The 21274-nt window shown below is 30.9% G+C and overlaps 1 protein-coding gene and 1 non-coding gene across 2 annotated transcripts in view; one reads left to right on the top strand and one right to left on the bottom strand.

Annotated features, from left to right (window-relative positions):
- Ppip5k2 (diphosphoinositol pentakisphosphate kinase 2) overlaps positions 1-21274 on the bottom strand; it is an 86733-nt gene that overhangs the window by 41335 nt on the left and 24124 nt on the right. Inside the window, exons 8-17 of the mRNA XM_026395031.2 lie at positions 20549-20710; positions 19120-19241; positions 17372-17473; positions 16217-16303; positions 15315-15390; positions 14942-15051; positions 14171-14256; positions 11176-11301; positions 10767-10888; positions 10318-10500 (exon numbers count right to left, since the gene is read on the bottom strand). Of these exons, the coding sequence (XP_026250816.1) occupies positions 10318-10500; positions 10767-10888; positions 11176-11301; positions 14171-14256; positions 14942-15051; positions 15315-15390; positions 16217-16303; positions 17372-17473; positions 19120-19241; positions 20549-20710 (1176 nt within the window). The remainder of the gene's footprint in view (positions 1-10317; positions 10501-10766; positions 10889-11175; positions 11302-14170; positions 14257-14941; positions 15052-15314; positions 15391-16216; positions 16304-17371; positions 17474-19119; positions 19242-20548; positions 20711-21274) is intronic.
- Positions 4440-4546, top strand: LOC113187302 (U6 spliceosomal RNA). Its single transcript, XR_003301397.1, has one exon. It is a non-coding gene; the product is annotated as a U6 spliceosomal RNA (small nuclear RNA).

The raw sequence follows: 21274 nt of genomic DNA, 5'->3' as shown, positions 1-21274 counted from the left end.
CAACAACAAAACTAAATACATACACACAGTTGGGAGCATTTGTAACAGAATACATCAAACAGAACAAGGAATTTCTGAACTTGAAGACAAAGAAAAGAAAGGGGCAAGGGAGAGGGAAAGACCAGACAATGCCTTCAAGACTTATAAGATACCATTAAGTAAACAAATGTTTAAATTATAAGTATCTGATTAATATAGAAAGAGAAGGGAAAGAGCCTAGAAAATCTATTCATCAAAATAATGACTGAGGACTCCCCAAATCTTGGCAAATCTAGATTCAGGAGGCTCAAAAGACTCCAAATATAGTTGATCAAAAACCCTGTTTATTTCATATTATAGTCAAGTTGTCAAAAGTCCAAAGTGAACAGAGACTTCTAAAAACAAGAGTAAAGTGCTAATTCACATTTAAGAGAACTTCCATTAGTTTAGGAGATACAAAAAGAGAAAGAAAAAAAGAAATTCAACCATATCAGTACAGAAAAACCACCAAACCAAACCACAAAAATAAACAAGAGAAGGGACAAAGTATATACAAGACAACCAGAAAATGCCATGAATAATTATTTATCAATAATAACTTTGAATATAAAAATAAAACTACCCAGTTAAAAGACTTGATTGGCTGAATGGATAAAAAAACAACAACCAGTGACATGCTGTCTACAAGAAACTTACCTCATTGGTATAGACACATATAGACTGAAAATAAGAGAATAAAAAAAATATTCCATGCAAATGGAAACCAAAAGCGAGAAATAGCAGCTATATCAATATCAAATAAAATAGATTTTAAGTAAATACTACAAAAAGAAACAAGGAAGATCAGTATATAATAATTTTGGGCTCAATTCATAAAGATGATATAAAAATTATATAAGCGTCCAATTCTGGAGCACCCAATCATATAAAAGCAAATAGTACTAGATCTGAAGTGAGATATAGACTTTAATATAATTATATTATTATATATATATAAAAAATATATTATATAATAATCTCACTTTCATCAATGGATAAATCATCCAGACCAAAAAAAAAAAAAAAGCAAAACAAACAAAAAACAAACACAACAACAACAAAACAACATCAGAACTGAACTATACTACAAATGGAAAGAATAGACATTAAAAATATTTTATTTAACAGCTATGGAATACATATTTTTCTCATCAGCACATAGAACATTCTCCAGGAAAGACCATATATGTTAGGCCACAAAATAATTCCCAACGAATTTCAATAAGTCAAAATGGTACCATTTGGCTTCTCGGACCACATGGTATAGGACAGCAAATCTACATAAGGAATTTTAGAAACTGTACAAATACACAGAAACTAAACAACAAGCACCTGAATGAAAAATGGTCATTCAAGGAATCATAAAAACCATTTCTTGAACAAATGAAAATGGAAACACAACATACCAAAACCCATGGTGCTATAGCAAAAGTAGTAGTAGGAGAAGAATTTATAGAAATAAGTGCCTACATTAAAGAAAGAAAGAAAGAAAGAAAGAAAGAAAGAAAGAAAGAAAGAAAGAAAGAAAGATTTCAAACAACCTAACAATGTAAATCAAGGAACTAGAAAAGCATGGAAAAACCAAATCCAAAATTAGCAGAAGTAAATAACAAAAATCAGAGCTGAAATAATAGACGACCAAAAATCAATCAACTCCTGCAAAGCTAAAAGATCAACAAAACCAAGTGTTAGTCTTTTTGAAAAGGTACACAAAATCAATAAACCTTTAACTAGTCTCATCAAGAAAAAAGAAAACCCAAATAAATAAAATAAGACATGACAAGGAGAAAGTATAATTCAAAGCACAGAAATACAAGGGATCATTAATGATTATCATGAACAACTATATGCCAACAAATGGGAAAAATAAAAAATGAATGGAAAATTCTAGACACATATAAACTATCAAAATTGAACCAAAAGGCACAGAAAACTTGAACAGCCCGATAACAAGTACAAAGACTGAAAAACATAATCAAACAGTCCCCCTGAAAAGAGAAGCTCAGGAACAGATGCCTTCATTGATGAATTCCACCAAACATTTAAAGAACTAACACCAAGGGCTAGGGTTGTTGCTCAGTGGTAGAGTGCTTGCCTAGCAAGTGTGAGGCGATGGGTTTGATTCTCAGCACCACATAAAAAAATACATAAAACAAAAAGATATTGTTTCTAATCACAACTAAAAATTTTAAAAAGCAAAACCAAAAGCTAACAACAATTCTTCTCAAATTATCCCAAAGAATGAAAAAGGCTGAAATTATTTCAAATTCATTATGTAAGACCAGCATTACCCTGATACCAAAATCAAACAGGGACACACACAAAAAAGAAAACTACAAACCAGTATTCTGAGATTCACACAGACACAAATATCCTCAACCAAACAATAGCAAAACCAAAGCCAACAGTATACCAAAAAGATTACGCATCATAATCAATGGGAACTTAGAAGTGCAATGATGGTTCAATATACACAATTAAACATCACATCTACAGAATGAAGGATAAAAATAATATGACCATGTCAACAGATGCAGAAAAAGTGTTTGACAAAATTCAACATCCATTCATGATAATACTCTCAAAAAACTAGGTATACAAGGAACATATCTCAATATAATACAGACTATATATGACAAACCCACAGTCAACATCATATTGCACAAAAAAACTTGAAAGTATTTCCTCTAGGGACTGAACAAGACAAGAATGTTCCCTTTCGCTACTCTTGCTCAACATAGTATTGGAAGTTTTAGCCACAGTAATTACTGAAGAGAAGAAAATGAAAGACTCAAGTAAGAAGGAAAGAAGATAAATTATCCTTATTTTGTATAAGACATGATTCTATACACAGAAAAAAAAGAAGGCTCTACAAAAAGATTGTCAGAATGGATAAACACATCCAATAAAGTTTCAGAATAGAGGAAACATACAAAAATCAGTAGCATTTTTATATACCAATTAACAGACTTCTTGGGAAGGAAACCAAGAAAGTGATCTCATTCCCAAGAGCTAAAAATTACAAATAGTAGCAGTCCTACTACTAATAACACCTAGGAATCAGTTTAACCAAAGAAGTTAATAACTTTTATAATGAAAATTACAATGTAATGAAAAAAATTAATGACAAAAATAAATGGAAAGATCTCCATGTTCATGGATTTAAGTGTTACTCTTGTGAAAATGTCTATACTACCAAAAGTGCTATAAAGATTCAAAGCAATCCTTATCAAAATATCAAGGACATTCTTCACAGAAATAGAAAAAGCAATCCTAAAATTAATTTGGAACTACAGAAGTCACCAGTCAAAACAATCTTAAGAAAAAAAAAAAAAAGCTAGAAGTATCACGATTGCCCCTATATCTAGACATACTCTAGGGATACATTAACCTCGACAACATGGTACTGGCATAAAAACCAATACACAGACCAATGGAACAGAATATAGAACCCAGAAACAAATCACATATCAAAGCCAACTAGTTTTCAACAAAGGTGCCTAAAACATAAAGAAAGGACAACATCCTCAATAAACAGTGCTAGAAAAACTGGATATTCACATGCAGAGGAATAAAACCACACCAATATCATCATATATAGAGTCAACTCAAATTGGATCAAAAATGAAAACCACAAACCTACTGGAAATAAAAAACAGAGAAAAAACATTTCAATAATATAGAATAAGACCCCAAAAAGAAAAGTAAATGAATGAATGGGATTATATCACATTAAGAGGCTTCTGCGTAGCAAAGGATATAACCAAGAATGAAGAGACAACCTACAGTATGAGAGAAGATATATGCCAAGGTTATTATCCAGACTATACAAGGAACTTTAAAAAACTCAACAAATCATCATCATCATCATCATCATCATCATCATCATCATCATTAAATGGGCAAATCATCTGAATAGAAATTTCTCAACAGAAGATATACAAATGCCCAAAAAGTATATGAAAAATGCTCAATATCAGTAGTCATCAGGGAATTGCAAATCAAAACCACAATTACATATCAACTAGATATTACTTTTGAAGATAGTTATAAACAGACATATAGAAGAACATAGCAATATTGACAAAGACATAACTAAGAAGTACTAAACTATTCTTGATATCAAAATTTCTAACTTTCCCACAAACTAAATTTCCACAGGATTTGCCATAGTATTTACCAATACAGTTAAGTAAAAAGTAATAAAACATTTGCACATAAACCACTTCCACCAAATAGGATGCACTCCCTAGCTAATTTTATGAGCCTAGCATAATTCTTACACTGGAAGCAAAGATATAACAAATATAGAAAAAAGAAAGGCCAGTCTAATTCAGGAACATAAAACTACTAATGAAAAATAATAGTGAAATCAAAACCTGTGACATATAAAAAGATACTACTTAAAAATAATTGAGTTTGTGCTTGCTTTGGCAGCACACATACTAAAATTGGAACAATACACAGAAGATTAGTATGGCCCTTGCGCAAGGATGACATGAAAATTCATGAAACGTTCCATATTTTTTAAACCCATCTCTCTCACCATGCACAAAACTTAACTCAAAATGGATCAAGGACCTAGGAATTAAACTAGAGACCCTGTATCCAATAGAAGAAAAAGTAGGCCCTAATCTTCCCCATGTGGGATTAGGCCCCAACTTCCTTAATAAGATTCCTATAGCGCAAGAATTAAAACTAAGAATCAATAAATGGGATGGAATCAAACTAAAAAGTTTCTTCTCAGCAAAAGAAACAATCTGTGAAGTGAACAGAGAGCCTACATCCTGGGAGCAAATTTTTACCCCTCACACATCAGATATAGCACTAATCTCTAGGGTATATAAAAAACTCAAAAAGCTAAGCATCAAAAAAACAACCCAATCAACCAATGGGCCAAGGACCTGAACAGACACTTCTCAGAAGAGGATATTCAATCAATCAACAAATATATGAAAAAATGTTCATCATCTCTAGCAATTAGAGAAATGCAAATCAAAACTACTTTAAGATATCATCTCACTCCAGTCAGAATGGCAGCTATTATGAAGACAAACAACAATAAGTGTTGGCAAGGATGTGGGGGAAAAGGTACATTCATACATTGCTGGTGGGACTGCAAATTGGGGCAGCCAATATGGAAAGAAGTATGGAGACTCCTTGGAAAAATGGGAATGGAACCACCATTTGACCCAGCTATCCCTCTCCTCGGTCTATACCCAAAGGACTTAAAAACAGCACACTTACAGAGACACAGCCACATCAATGTTTATAGCAGCACAATTCACAACAGCTAAACTGTGGAGGCAACATAGATGCCCTTCAGTGGATGAATGGATACAAAAAATGTGGCATATATACACAATGGAATTTTACTCCGCAATAAAAGAGAATAAAATCATGACATGTGTAGGTAAATGGATGGAGTTAGAGAAGATAATGTTAAGTGAAGTTAGCCAATCCCAAAAAACTCAAATGCTGAATGTTTTCTCTGATATAAGGAGGCTTTCTCATAGTGGGATTGGAACGGGGAGCATGGGAGGAATAGATGAATTCTAGACAGGGAAGGGGGTGGGAGGGAAAGGAAGGAGGCAGGGGATTAGCAAGGATGGTGGAATGTGGTAGACATCATTATCGAAAGTACATGTATGAAAACACGAATTGGGTGTCAACATACTTTACATACAAACAAAGATTTGAAAAATTGTGATATATATGTATAATAAGAATTGTAATGCATTCCGCTGTCATTTTTTTTAAGTGAATAAAAAAAGAAATGGCAAAATAAATAAATAAATTAAATGATTGAGTTTATTCTAGGATCAAGGTTAGTTTTACATTTTAAAAAGCACACATAATTCACAAAAAATTAAATAAATTTTCATGCTAAAAAATCAGCAAAATAGGAATAGAGTGAAATTTCTTTACTTTGAAAAACAGTCATTATTGATAATTATGGACAGAAAGCTTCATGTTTAATTGGCAAATGTTAAAAGCATTCTTTCTAGAATATGGATAACAAAAGAAATGTTACTTCTATTTAATAATGTTTGAAGGATACTAGGCACTGAACTAAGGCAAGAAAAAGAATTTTAAAAATACATAAGACTGGGAAATAAAAACACTGAGTATTTTTAAAGAATCAAAGAGCAGGGCATAGCAGAACATACGTATAATCCCCAGAGACTCTAAAGCCTGAGGCAGGAGGATCACAAGTTGAAAGCCAACCTGAGCAACTTAGTGAGACCTTGTCTCAAAATAAAATAAAAAGGGCTAGGGATGTAGTCAATGGTAGTGTGCTTGCCTTGTATGGCAAGGCCATGGGAATAATCCCCAGAATATAAAAATAAACAAACAAAATCAAACAAAATCCCCACTAAATAAACTATGAGAGATTAATGAACTTGACAAGGTTGATGCATGTATTGCTAATATTAAAGAACTAAATCATATTTCTATATTGCAATAGAGAATGAAAATTTTAAAAATGTATTAAAAATGTCAATTAACTCAACCTAAATCTAACAAAGTAAGACTTTTATTCAGGACATTGTAAAATCTTATTGAAAGCATTCTTCAAAATCTTAATGAACCATACTACACTCACAGATTGAAAGTCTAGATAAAAGATGTAAATCTGTATAAACTACAGATTTCATTCAATCTATATAAAAATCCCTTAAAGAATTTTTGATCAGTTTATTTTAAATATTAAATGGAAATGCAAGAAAAGCCAAGAAATACTTGAAAAAGGGCCCTCGTGGAGTTGAAAGATCTTAATTCATTGGCACTACATAAGGATCAACAAATAGACTCCAAAACCAGACTACCTATATTTGATAAAGACAGTATTACAGTTTAGTAAGGAAAGAATAGTCTTTTGAGGTGGTGCCCAAACAACTGCATGTACATAGACTTGCAGGGGTGGGGAAAAAAAACAACTTTCATCCCTTTACTCATAGGACACACAAAGTCAACATTGTCTGGATTGCAGATAAATGTGATGGAAAAATAGTAAAATTATAGAAAATCTATAGGAGAATATCTTATAAACTTTATTTAGAAAAAAATATATTTTAAACAGTACATTACAATATTCTAACCATAAAAGAAAAAAAATTGATCTTGGAATTCATGAAAAATAAGAACTTCTGTTTCAAAATATTTTATTAATGCTCAGAACATGCAAGTGATAACTAGTATACATGACTCATACCCAAAATATAGAATGAATGTCTATCAGTCAATAAGAAAAGCACAGACACCAACTAGAAGAAAATGATAAGAGATCTGAGAAGAATTCCTCATGAAAGAGAATTATCTAAATTGTAAATTAACATTAAAACTCCAATGAAGTATATCCTAGATACATCTACCAGAAAGACCAAAATTGAATAGTCTTAAGAATACCAGAATGGAAAATATATGGAGCAATGATAACTTCCATGAACTTGGGAGTTCAAAAACTTTCAAAACAGATTATCTACAAATATTAAATAAGCATATTGTAGTTCACAACAATTCCACACCTAGATACTCAAAGAAACTTGGATACATATGCACCAGGAGGCATATGTAGGATGTTCTCAGCATCATTAATCATAATAGCCCCAAACTATAAAAATAGCAGAAAGCATATATAAATTATAAAATATTCACAAAATAGAATATGGGTCAGCAAACAATACTCTGCAAGCCAAATATGAACTGTAGTATAGCCTAGGATCTAAGAATGGTTTCTATGTCTTTAAAGGATAGTCAAAGCCAGGCACAGTGTCTCATACCTGTAATCCCAGTGACTAGGAAGGCTGAGGTGGAGGATTGCAAGTTTGAGGCCAGCCTCAGCAATTTAATGAGGGTCTTAGCAACTTAGTGAAACCCTGTCTCAAAATAAAAAATAAGGGTTGGGAATGTAGCTCAGTGGTTAAGCACTCCAGGGTTAACTCCAAAAGTACCAGGAGGGGAAAAAAAAAATGGGTAGCAGGGAAGTCAAAAAAAGAAAAGAAATGCAAAAGAGAGACAATATTTGACCCACGCCTAAAATATTTACCATCTGACCTACAGAAAAATCTGCTAACTCTAAAATGGAATACTTCATAGTAGTGATTATTAACTATGGAAATAAGCAACATTATGAATGTATTTCATAAGCATAATACTGAGCAAAAGAAAATATTTCTATTATATGAAGCTTTAAAAAATACAGCACAAAGAAAATTAGTACAGTCATTAAAGAAAGCAGTATGGAGGCTTCACAAAAAACAGAACTACCACATTCTCCAATAATTCCATTTCTGGTATATATCCAAAGGAAATGTAATAAGTACATTGAAGAGACATCTGCATTCCATGTTCTTTGTAGGACTGTTTACAACAGCTATTTTATAATTTATATAAGCTTTCTGCTACTTTTACAGTTTGGGGCTGTTATGATTAATGCTGCTGTGAACATCCTACTATGCTTCCTGGTACAGATGTACACAAGTTTCTTTGGGTATCTAGGAGTGGAACTGTGAACGATAATATGCTTGTTTAATATTAGTAGATAAACTGTTTTGAAAGTTATTGAACCAATGTGAATTTCCAAGTGTCCACCTTAAACTGAAATATAAATATTAAAAAAAAAAAAACCCGAGATCTCACATGGTGACTATAATTAAGAGAAATGTATTTTAGTTTTAAAAATCCTTAAGAGAGCAGTTTTGAAGTAGTCTCACCACAAAAATATTAAGTATATGATCTAATGTATGTATTAATTATCTCATTTAGCAATTCCATAATGGATTTTTATTTCCAAAGATCATGTTGTATAAAAATAAACATATACAATTTTTGTCGTTTAAAATAAATAAATATTCTAGGCATAGTGAAGCATGACTGCAACCCTACCAACTCAAGGGGCTGAGGCAAGAAGATTCCAAGTTTGAGGCTAAATCTCAGCAACTTCATGGGACCCTGTCTCAAAATAAAATAAAAAAAAACTGGGAATATAGCTCAGTGGTAGGATACTTGCTTAGCATGTGCAGAGGCCTGGATTCAATCCCTAATTCAACAAAATAAAATAGATTTAAAGTTTAAAATAAAAGAATATATAAAGGATGCACAAAATTCAACATAAAAAAAGAGTGTCATTGCCTAATCAAAAAATGGGCAAATGATCTGAATAGATACCTCTCAACAGAAGATATATAAATGGCCAACAAATATATGAAAAAAATCCTCAGTATCTTTGACTATCAAGGAAATGAAAATCAAAACTACAATGAGATTTCATCTCACTATAGTTACAATGACTATTATAATTTAAAAAAAAACAAAACAAACAAAAAACAAGGATATGCAGAAAAGGAACTCTTAGTGGAAACAGAAATTAGTACAACCACTGTGGAAAAAAATATGAAGGTTTCTCAAAAAAATTAAACAAAACTACTTTATGATCCATGTAAATCACTCTTTGGTATTTTTCTTAGGAAATGAAGTCAGTATACAAAAGAGATACCTGCACACCCATGTTTATTGTGGCATAATTCACAATAGCCAAAATTTGGAATCAGCCTAGATACCATCTACTGATGAATGGATAAAGAAGATATGGTACATATACACAAGTCATAAAGAATGAAATTCTGTCATTTTTCAGGAAAACAGATGGAGTTGGAGATCCACATTTTAAGTTAAATGAGTCAGACACAGAAAGACAAGAATCACATGTTTCCTCCCAGTTGTGAAAACTAAGAAAATAAAAGATGATCTTAAGGTTGAAGACAGACCATGAGGGAATAGAAAGGGTGCCAAGGGTGGAAGGGTGAGGTAGAAGAATAGAAGAAGGGTAGATGTACGTGATTAATGTCTGATAGATGCATGTATGAAAATATCACAGAGAATCCCATCAATTTGTATAATTAATATGTGTTTATAATTATAAGAAGAAAGTTCACAAAAATAAAAATAAACTTACATGGGGGAAAAGAAAAAAAAGCCCCAAATGAGACTACAGTGGTTAGACACATGGCTAATACTTTTATGTTTATCCAAATAGTATTCTGGATATGATAAGATTGTAAAAAAAATAAAAAAAATAAAAAAACTAAGGATGATAGTTATTTCAAGAGGATAGGAATGAGTTGCAATTGGGAAGGGAAGGATAGACAGCGACCAAAATTGGTCCAGTGTTCTATTGCTCTACCTGGTGGTAACATATGAATATTTGCTTTATAATGTAATGAGCTCTACATTAACATTTCATGCACTTTTTTCTTCATGTAATAGTTCATAATAGAAGAATTTGCTAAGACCCACCTTTTCATAATCTTCAGCAGTAAAATCTCTGTCTTTCTGAAGTATTTCATGAAGTCTTGCTTTCACACGTTGTTGACAACTGCTTAAAGAATCACTATCACTATCCAAAAGACCATTCATATTTGCACTTTTCACCATCTGAACAAGAATGGGTGTAAGCTCCCCTTCTAAAGCCAACAGACCCTAAACATATTAAATGAAGTAAAAAATTTAAAAAATTAATATGCAAAATAGAAAGTATCATAATAATTGTTACATTCTGAATTTCATAATGTATAAGCTAAATATTTTTTAAAAATAAATATTATTAGTAATATAGTTCACATTGTCAGTTGATAGCTTTAGTTGGAAGTTCGAAATTTGGAATTTTTAAATACTATCAGTGAAAATCTTAAAAAATGAAATTTTAGATGACAATTTCAATAATTTAAAAAATCATCTATTTTTACCTTTGCAAAAGCTGCTGCAGTCATCTGAACTCGTCCTTCATCAGAGGCATATATTTTGAGGTCATGTCGGTAGGTACTATGTAATCGAAGCAAACCACAACCAGGAAATCCTGCATAATCTCCTGAAAATAAATCCTCAAATCACTTAAGCTATATTTTTATCTCACTGTATTTCCAGAAATATTTACAAGTATCACAAAATAAGAGAATATGAAAAAAAAATTGTATGAATTTAATCAAATTCAAAAAATTCCAACATTTGGGCTAGGGTTGTAGCTCAGTGGTAGAGCACTTGTCTAGCACGTGAGAGGCACTGGGTTCAATACTCCGCACCACATAAAAATAAATAAATAAAAGAAAGGTCCATTGACAACTAAAGATATATTAAAAAAATAATTTCAACATTTACCTTGACCTCCAGGATACATACACCTGAAAGCTCTTCCAAGTTCTTCAGCCTGGACTCTGCCTGCAGGTGTTAATTCTCCTCCCCATTTCAAAACCAAAAGTAAGGATGGCTCTTCCCTTCGGCTATCTAAGATGCATGTGAACAAATAAAACAAATGTTAGGTTTGAACAGAAATGGGCCAATGTTAATTTAGTTGACTTAGTCCATATGTAATTATTTTATTCTCTAAATGGGCCTATCTTTGTAGGTTGTTGCTTCCATCAGGAATTCCATTGCTCTTCTTGTTAAAATTTTACTGAAATATCAAAATCTCTTTCATACTCAGTAAGAAGGTTTCTAACTTTCTTCAGAGAAGTACTGCTTCTCCCTTCTCTATTCTCATACTGATCTGTCCAATGTTTTTAATTCAGTCATGCTATATCTGCTAGATTATGAGCTCCTTGATGCCAAAGTCCAGAAGTTATCTATCAAGTGCCTTCTGCTCAGCCGTCACATAAAATGAAATATTTTACCTGAAGTGAAGAAAATGTGTATGTTTTTATGACGAGGAATCAGTGATTCCCATAATTTTTAGGAAGATGTGAGATGACATCCTAACATTTATTCTAGTTAAAATTTCATGCAATCTAATTTTATACAAACACTGAAAATGTAGCTAATTTAAAAAAAAATTTAGAATTGTGGAATCCCTGTAAGTTCGCAGTAGAAGTTTTGTTCTTAGACATAGGTCAATGATTTAATTTTGACCTGTTCTTTATTATGGCCTTAAGATTTGTTTGTGTTAAATTTTAGAAACAAAAGAATTCAAAAATAAATATTATAAACACTAAAGAATGAATAATAATTCATAGAAAGCAACAGAAAATCATCCTTTCCCCTGCTGCTTGTTAGCAATTATATGTGCTTTACCATGCAGGTGGACAATTTACGGAAGAACAATGAACTAAGGTTTTTATTATATTTGTTACAGAAAGCTTCCAATCATAAACACTGGGAATTAATCTGTATTGCTTTTAATTACAAAGTATGACATAAGGGTAAAATGTCAAGTGTTAAACACATAAAGTTTAATGTATTCAAACTTGCTTTTGCATTTAATATAATCATGACTTCAATTTTCCTACTATAAATAATGTCAATGTAAATATCCCTACAGATCAATCTTTCTCTGAATATTCAATTACTTTCTTGGGATGGAGATATATATATATATATATATATATATATACATTTTTTTTTTTTTTTTTTTGGTACAGAGGAACTCAGAGGCATTCAACCACTGAGGCACATCTCCAGCCCTGTTTTGTATTTTATTTAGAGACAGGGTCTCACTGAGTTGCTTAGCGAGCGAGCACTTCACTTTGAGGCTGGCTTTGAACTCTAGATCCTCTTGCCTCAACCTCCCAAGCCACTGGGATTACAGGAGTGTACCACCATGCCTGGCCTTGGGATAGATTCTTACAAGCAGAATTAAAGTCAAAGCAAAGGAACTTTATGCTGTACTATATACAACATACGTATATTTCAATAAAGTGGAAAAATAAACTTAAAATATTATTAAATTTATTATTAACAGAAAAGTATAGAAACATTTTTTGAAGATTTGATTGGCAAATCACTTTTCAAGAAGTTGTATCAATTTATAATTCTACCACCACACTAAAGTCCTGTCACAATTTATTCATCAGCACTTTATTACCAATTTAAAAAAGGAGAGAAAACACTTTGCTACTATGATAGGCAAGATCGATTATTACAAGGTTAAGCAGGTTGATTTTCATTAATCTGAAAATCTGAAATCCAAAATTGACACTTTTTGATTTCCCACATGATGCTACAAGTGGAAAATTCCACACCATGAAACTCTCAGATATAAAATTATTAAAAATATTGTATAAAAGTACCTTCTAGCTACACATAAGGGGTGTGTATGTGTGACGTATACATGAAACATAAATAAATTTCATGTTTAAAGTTGAGTTCCATTCCTAAGACATCTCACCATGTACATACAAATATTCTAAAATTAGAAAAAATTCAAAATTTGAAATACTTCTATCTCTAGATTTTCAGATAAGGAATACTTAACCTGTATAATTAATGTAGTGGTTGAGATTATAGGCATGTACCACCACACTCAGATTTTGAAAGGTAAATGAATTTTTGGACCTTTTTGCTGAGTGTTTCTAGGATACCAACCTTATTTAAATGCTTACTGATGTTTATTGGATGGAGAAAAATATCAATTTACTATAGGAATATATTGTGTATATTTTCAAATATTCATTTCATACTTTGGGTTACAGGGATTAAACTCAGGGACACTTGACCACTGAGCCACATCCCTAGCCTTATTTTGTATTTTTTTTTCCAAATATTTTTTAGTTGTCAATGGACCTTTATTTTATCTGTATGTGGTGCTGAGAATAGAACCCAGTGCTTCACACATGCTAGGTAAGCATTCTACCACTGAGTCACAACCTCAGCCCTATTTTGTATTATTGTATTTAGAGACAGTGTCACATTGAGTTGCTTAGCATCTCATTTTTGCTGAGGCTGGCTTTGAACTCACAATTCTCCTGCCTCAATTTCCAGAGCTGCTGGCATTACAGGTGTGTACCACTGCACCCAGTTCGTTTCATACTTTTTTAGCTTTGTTTTAAATACTCTACCCATTCCTATCAAAAAAAAAGTAAGAATGGGGCCGATTAAATATCACTTAGTTATAAAGAAATAACTTTCTGAAACAATCTCAGAAAAAAGAAAAGCCCTAAGCAGTTTCAAAATAATAAAATCTATCCATACAATAAATGGTTAAACAATAAAAAGTATCCTTTACCTAAAGGATAGAATCACTATTAACAAAACACCATTTTATTTTTCTTTTAGTTAACATGCCAATCTCTAAACTATTAAGCAAAAAATGGTCTAAATGTAATGAATGAATTAAGTGATTACAAATATTTATAACATAATAGGCATTAAAGATGCATACCTTCCTCTTCGCTCGATGTTTTAGGACAACCATGAGGGAGATAGGTTAATTGGACCTTACGATTTATTCCAGAAAAATGACCATACCTGAAAAATAAAATGGTAAGAAGGATGGACAATATTCATGAATTGATAATGTGATTCCTAAAGAAAAACTAAAATCTATGTAGAGAAAAATTAATTCTCAGATAGAAATACTCCCTTCTATTTGTAATTGCTTTGTTGAATTCTTTAACATATCCAGCAGAAAATCTGTACCATAGTCATTCAATTTCATTGAAAACAAAAAAATATAAAGTTTTTACAAAGTTAAGACAATTTGAAAGAGATGATAAAGTATAGAAATATGTCAAATATAAATGTATGTATTTTTAAATAACAATGGATATAAGATTATAAGTGGTGAAATATATAAAGCCTCTATTAGGAATATTAGTGGGCATCATTTTTAGTTGATAAAAACATAGCTTAAAACTTTTTTATTTAAACAGCCCTGAATCTGGTGTCAAGTTAATAATATGCCTTCATTCTAAAGAGTACTTCACAGAAGACACAAATTTGATGTCCTCTTTGAATCGTATTAAAGTTAAAAATAAAGCTAAAATGATAATTTTCAATAATACAATAATCAATTTGTATTATATTAAATTTTTACTTATGCTTGGCTGGCATGTGTCTGAGTCCATGGGTTCAAACCATATAACTACACACAATACAAAAAGACAGGGAACTAAAGTAATTATACAACTAAGAATTTCAAAAAGATACTCACATCTCCAATACAGTCTTAAGTTGTTCAAGCTTTGATTTGTTTTCCTCAATTTCAGAATCATTATTTTGCCCTAGCTCCATAAGAAGTTGTCGTGCAATATCCAGCACTTCCTATAAAATAAGTTAATAAGGAACTGAATTTTTATGTAATTTCACCATTAAAAAAAAAACCTTAACCATTAAAAATTAAAAACTAGGGGCTGGGATTGTAGCTCAGTGGTAGAGCGCTCCCCTAGCACGTGCGAGGTGCTGGGTTCTATCCTCAGCACCACATAAAAATAAATAAATAAAATAAAGGTATTGTGTCCAACTACAACTAAAAAAAATATTAAAGAAAAAAATTTAAAACTCAACAAGAAAGCAAAAACACTTGCCTGTAATTGTTTTGGCTTTTTGAGTTTTAACTTCCCCGATTTATATCCATCACACTTTTCAAAAAGATCAAAAAATCTTATAAAAAAGAGAGCACTGTTAGTCACTTGCAATAATTTATATTATCACAGTACATTTAATCTAACAAAGCAATAGATATGGGGCTAGAACTCAAAAACCTATGGATTTTCAGTACCGTTTGTCCTATTTCCAATGTTGCTCCTCTACTATGTTTTTTTTTCCTCCTAAAGACAGCCTCACTATGCTTCTCAAGCAGGTGTCAAGTGGTCATCTTGTCTCAGCCTCCTGAGTATCTGGGACTATCGTAGTGTTCTAGTACACTTAGCATTTTTTGCTGTACTTTTATTTATAAATTTAATACTTTCCTAAACTATACTAAACTAATGGTCACGATATTACTTTTAAAAGTATTCTCATGATCAAAACTGAATACACAATCATAATGCAAAATATTATTGTATTCTCTAAGGTCAGTATGTAAATACATATTTGATAGTTAAGGTTTTCAGGTTTTGCAGTCTCCAAATCAAACACTGAACAGAATAGAAGCTTTCTACTAATTTTCTCCTAAAAGACTGAAAGGTTAATAATTCTCAAAATGCAGTGAAACAGAATGATAAACTAAAATTAAATAGAACCCATTTATGTCAATAAATAAAAGCTAGGTCAGACGGATATTTATGTACATTACCATAATAATGTTTAGGTACTGGCATTTACATTACTTTAAATGAACTTACATGCATTCAGTGGTTTAAATATTTATGGACAAGAAATAGTAGTCAAACATTTTCCTATATGATATATTAATTAAAAGAGCTTAGCATTCATCAGAAATCTTAAAATTATATCATGAGTACTAAATATTCTTCTTGAAACATACTTTTGATGCCTCACTTCCATTTTCATTTTTTGTTTTGGGGTTCGATCCCCATGACGTATGACAGCTATGACACATCTAAGTTCCATCCTAAAGGAAAAAAAAGTTCTTAATACTCTAACAAATATTTGTGTACCATAACTCAGATTAATAAAACATCCAATCATTTATTAAAGGCCATCTTTCACCATTTCAAGATCTTTCCCATAAAGAGTAGTACTTGTAACAATTTTATGTCTTTAACAATTTAATCTTAATTTTATGAAGTTAAATCCTAAAAAGAATTAAAAAAGTTGGAGGAGGGAATGATATTATGATATATAATATAATACTTCCTCTTCTCAAAAGAGAACCATGTTAACTCTGGGACACATGTAAATGTACTCTGATTCCTGAACTTTATAAAATATCTGCCTGGTAGTATTAGACTGAGTTCATCAAATAAAAATAAAGTTTTATCTAATAGTAAAGGAAACAATCACTACATTTATAAATTTGCTATCTTTTGCTCAGGTAATAGGAATAGTATTTAAAATTCAAATTAATGGAAGATAAAAGTAGTAAAGAAGCATTTTAGAGTTAAGAGGTATAATTTAGTGTTAGCCAAAGTATGAGGTCTTGAACATAACTTGCAGGATATTAATACAATTATCTGAGAAAATTTTGTGTTAAATAAGTTTAGAAAATACTGGTTTAAAAACAAAAGTAAATACAGTTTCTACAAATCAGAATGTCCAAAACTATTTAACATACTAATATAAATCTTTCTAAGTTGTGAATGTGAAGCATTCAGTCAACTCACCTGACTTTTCAATGAGTCATTTTCCTCAGTAGATGTTATGAAACATTCTGGCAATATTGGTCTAAAAAATTTATCTCAACCTGTAACTTAAGCTAGCCACAGAATGATGACTGAACTTTTGAGAAATGTATCTATTTTAACCACTTCTATTATTATGACTTGATTATATAGTTCTGTAATTATCAAAGCCTATTGCAGGATTTTATATCTAATAATATAAGAGAATTTATTCCTCCCATCTTCACACCAAATCTAACAAAAACATACAAAGAATCTAAAAATAATTTTTTATTATAATAGCACAGTCTAATAGAGATAACTCAAGGAATTTCTAAATGAAAATAATTCAAACTTACATAGTTCCAGATGTAGTTGGTACAATTGGAATATCTTCAGCTTCCAAGGGTATTGACCAGGGGATATGAAATTGTGGAGCAAGCTCTCTCATTACAATATTTCTTCAAATGAAAAGAAAATAATTATTATTTCATTTAAAGATAAAATTGGATACTAAATGAGAATGGTAGCGAATCACAGGAGTTAAAGTCATCTGAAAAATTTAAAATACAAATCAATATTAGATTTGAATAAATCAGTATAACTATATTATTTCTAATTATACACACTCTGAAATTCAAGACTGTCTCTTGGACTAGGTGACCACTGATCATTCCTTATGCATTTAATGAACATTTATAAACCTATTCTAAATGCCATGCTCATTTCCCACAAATTATTATTATACTTCACTAATAGGGTTAACAATGGAGAGGTATTTTATTTTGTTTAAATTTAATATTCATTCATGAAAAATTTAGATAACTCTTCTTAATTTCACTTTAAGCATAACTTCAACAATCTTCAAAACATACTATAAAATATGAGTCCAATTATCAAACATTTTGAAGTATTAAGTTTTCTGTGGCTTTGTCAGATACGCTTCAGAATGTTAAAAAGGGGCTGCAGTTGTAGCTCCGTAGTAAGATATTTGCCTAGCATGTGTGGGGCATGGGATTTGATCCTCAGCACACATTCAATAAATAAATAAACAGACAAATAAATAAGATAAAGGTATTAAAAATGTCAAAAATAGTTCTTGTCTTGCTAAGTCTTCCTAATCAAGTTACAATGAAAATAAATCAAAGAATATAAAACTGACATTTCTACTTGCAATAATTTTATATATTTACTTGATAATATTATGAGAATATCTTTAACATATACTTGCATAAAGAAATGTCACCAGAGAATCCTGAATTCCAAAAATTTCTATCTTACTTATTTCATGAATGTTAATTTTGCTCTATTAAATAAGACAACAAAGTCTTTTTTTTTTTTTTTTTGGAGCAAGCAAAGCAGTTTATTAAAAAAAAATGCAAACAGCCAGCAAAATAATAACAATGTGCTCCAATTTTTCTCAGCAGCTCGGGAGGCTGAGACAGGAGGATTGTGAATTCAAAGCCAGAAATAGGGTTGTTTCCTCTGACTCCTGTTCTGCTGTCACCAATGCAAGTAATTTCTCTTCCTATGGGGAACAAGTGGGCAAGGGCTTCTTCTACGGGAGTCTTCTCTCTTACAAGGATCTTTTCCCTTTTCTTTTCTTTCCTCCCCTCCCCTCCCTTTCCTTTCCCTTTCTCCCCTTTTCTTTTCCACAAGAACCAGAATAATCTGCTGCAGTCTCTGACACTTGGCCTCCCTGACCTTCATGCAACCTGTCTGATTTTATATTTCTAAACAATCTACGTTAGACAAAACTCATATTTTTCACACTTCTAAGGTCAATGTAATTTTTTAAAAAGCTTAATTTCAACTACAATTATACAGCAAAAACTTGAGGAATATTTTAATCACCATGTTATAGCATTTCTAACTCTATAAAAGTTAACATCTTTAGGCCTTTGTACTGATTATAAATTAATCTGTCTTTGATAATCTCACCTATAATTCAGAATCTGGTACAGTCTCTGGAGGTGCCATTTTATGAACTGATTTTTTACTCTACAATACTTAAAAAAAAATTCATTCTTCAATGTTACCAATTATTTTGTTTCTGAATAACTAGTATGCAAAGTAAAGAGAAGAAAATAGATTATTAAATTCTTACCCAAGTATTTTTGCACAATCATCATAATACTTCATGGAATTTTTCACAAAACTGAAGCCATTGACATCACACACATAGGACTGTCCATTGGCTCGTAACAAATCAAAGCCACAAACTGTTTGCTATTAAAAATAAGTTATAAACTTTAAATTATTATGATTCAGTTTTATAGTCTTATTAGAACATATATTTTATGTCTAAAAGTATATTGTTACATATTGTTTCAATTCATGTTAAGTAAGGGAAAGAAATTACTTATTTGTAATTTGAATATTCTAAGGATATATTACATATTCCATATGATTACTTAAATTCCTTATCATAAAACAGTCATAAAATATAAAGGATTACAGTGGCCAAAACAGAACATTGCATCAAAATAATCTCCAAATAAACTTCCATTTTCGAAAAGCAAATATTTTGAAAATTCAGATAAAATTTTACACTAGCAGAAATTTAGGTCATTTAAGTCCCAACACAAAAAAGGAAAAATAGTGTTAAAGACCTATCCCAGAAGAAATGTTCAATTATCCCTGTAATCTGTTAATCTCCTCATAATCACATATTTGTGAGCACCTAAAATAAATTTATTTGGAAGAAAATTGCTGAAAGTTATAAATTTGTTACTCTGTGAAAATTTTCTTCCACATTTTTTATGCAAATACTCATGCACTACTATAATGTAATTTTAATTCATAGCTTTTGGGATCCTTGTATAATAAGACAATTTACATAAATCTGTTAAAACTTACCTACAATCTAACATTTCTTCCACAAAAGAGACATTATGGTTAACACACAAAGTATTTATTATGCAATAACCAGTAATACCTACTAGTCTTGAAGTTATGTATTCAATGTAAGATTTCAAAAAGGTAAAATTTATTCTTTATTAAATATCAGTTGTACTACTTCTATTTAAACTTTTATACAAGTTAGATAAAAAATTCTGTTAATATCGATTAAGGGAATTAATCAAATATTAGAAGTAAAATGAAATTTTTTTTACAGTGCTTTCATGAACATATTCTTTTATACAGTAGTCCAAAAGAATTGACTGCCAAGGGTAGAATACTGAGGACAATTTACCAGTTCTATGAAAGTAAATAATACTTATAATTAGTTTCTTAAAAACAGATTAGACAATACCCCTAAACACTGTTTAACTGAACTAATCTCTGCAATTTTAAAGTCAGAAAAAATTCATACAGTTTTTTTTTATATAACACTGAAAGAACATATTGGTACTACAAGAAAACAATATATTAGCACTATAAAAATCCGCTTGCAAAATACATGAACAGTTCAAATGTACTAATTATTTTCTCAGCTTATTACTCTAATTATAAATCCAAATAATGTCTCTTAATCAAGAATAAGAATTAGAATTTTTTTACAAGGGTCTACATGGCTTGTCTTAACATCTTACCTTAAAAGCAAGACAGACTTTCCAAGCAATTAATTTCTCTCGTGCATTGAGAATAACAGGGTATCTTACTTCTTTTCCTTCACTATCTCGTTCCACCTTGCCATCAAGTGCTGGAGATTTTCGAGCTTCAGCATGAGCATAATCTGGACCAACTGTGTAAACCTTTGACGAATATTAAACACATATATACACACACACACATACACAAACACTCGTAAAACCAATAAAAAATAAATTCGAAGAAAAAAGTAACAAAAAATGGTTCAGACTCTGTATTATTATAAGACATACTTTTCTATTTTACATGTCAAATTTTCATTGGAAAAGGTTATAAATACTTATATGGCAACACTAGTTAAGCAAGAATTCATTCTGTATAGGAAACTATTAAACTGAGCGTTAACTCTTCAAAATGTTTTAGTTTAACAAAAAAGAGATAAAAAAAACTATAAAACATCATGGAAGGAAAAAAAATTGCCAAAAGAGAAGTTTTTAAAAGGTGGAGAATGAATCAGAACAAGAGAAGGAAAGGCATTCTAAGCAGAGGTAAATGGACACAAAGGACAGACGTATGAAACAACAGGATGCATATAAGTATGGAAAAGTTATTTGATGCAGTTTATGCTGTAAGAAATAAAATTAGTAAGACAGAGGATAGACTATGATATTATCTGTATCATGATCAAATTTATACTTTAAAAGGAACATTGTGGTTACAGAAAGACT

Source organism: Urocitellus parryii, chromosome 1, assembly GCF_045843805.1.
Source record: "Urocitellus parryii isolate mUroPar1 chromosome 1, mUroPar1.hap1, whole genome shotgun sequence".
In the NCBI taxonomy this organism is placed as follows: Eukaryota; Metazoa; Chordata; class Mammalia; order Rodentia; family Sciuridae; genus Urocitellus; species Urocitellus parryii.
This window is presented reverse-complemented; position numbering and strand designations above follow the sequence as displayed.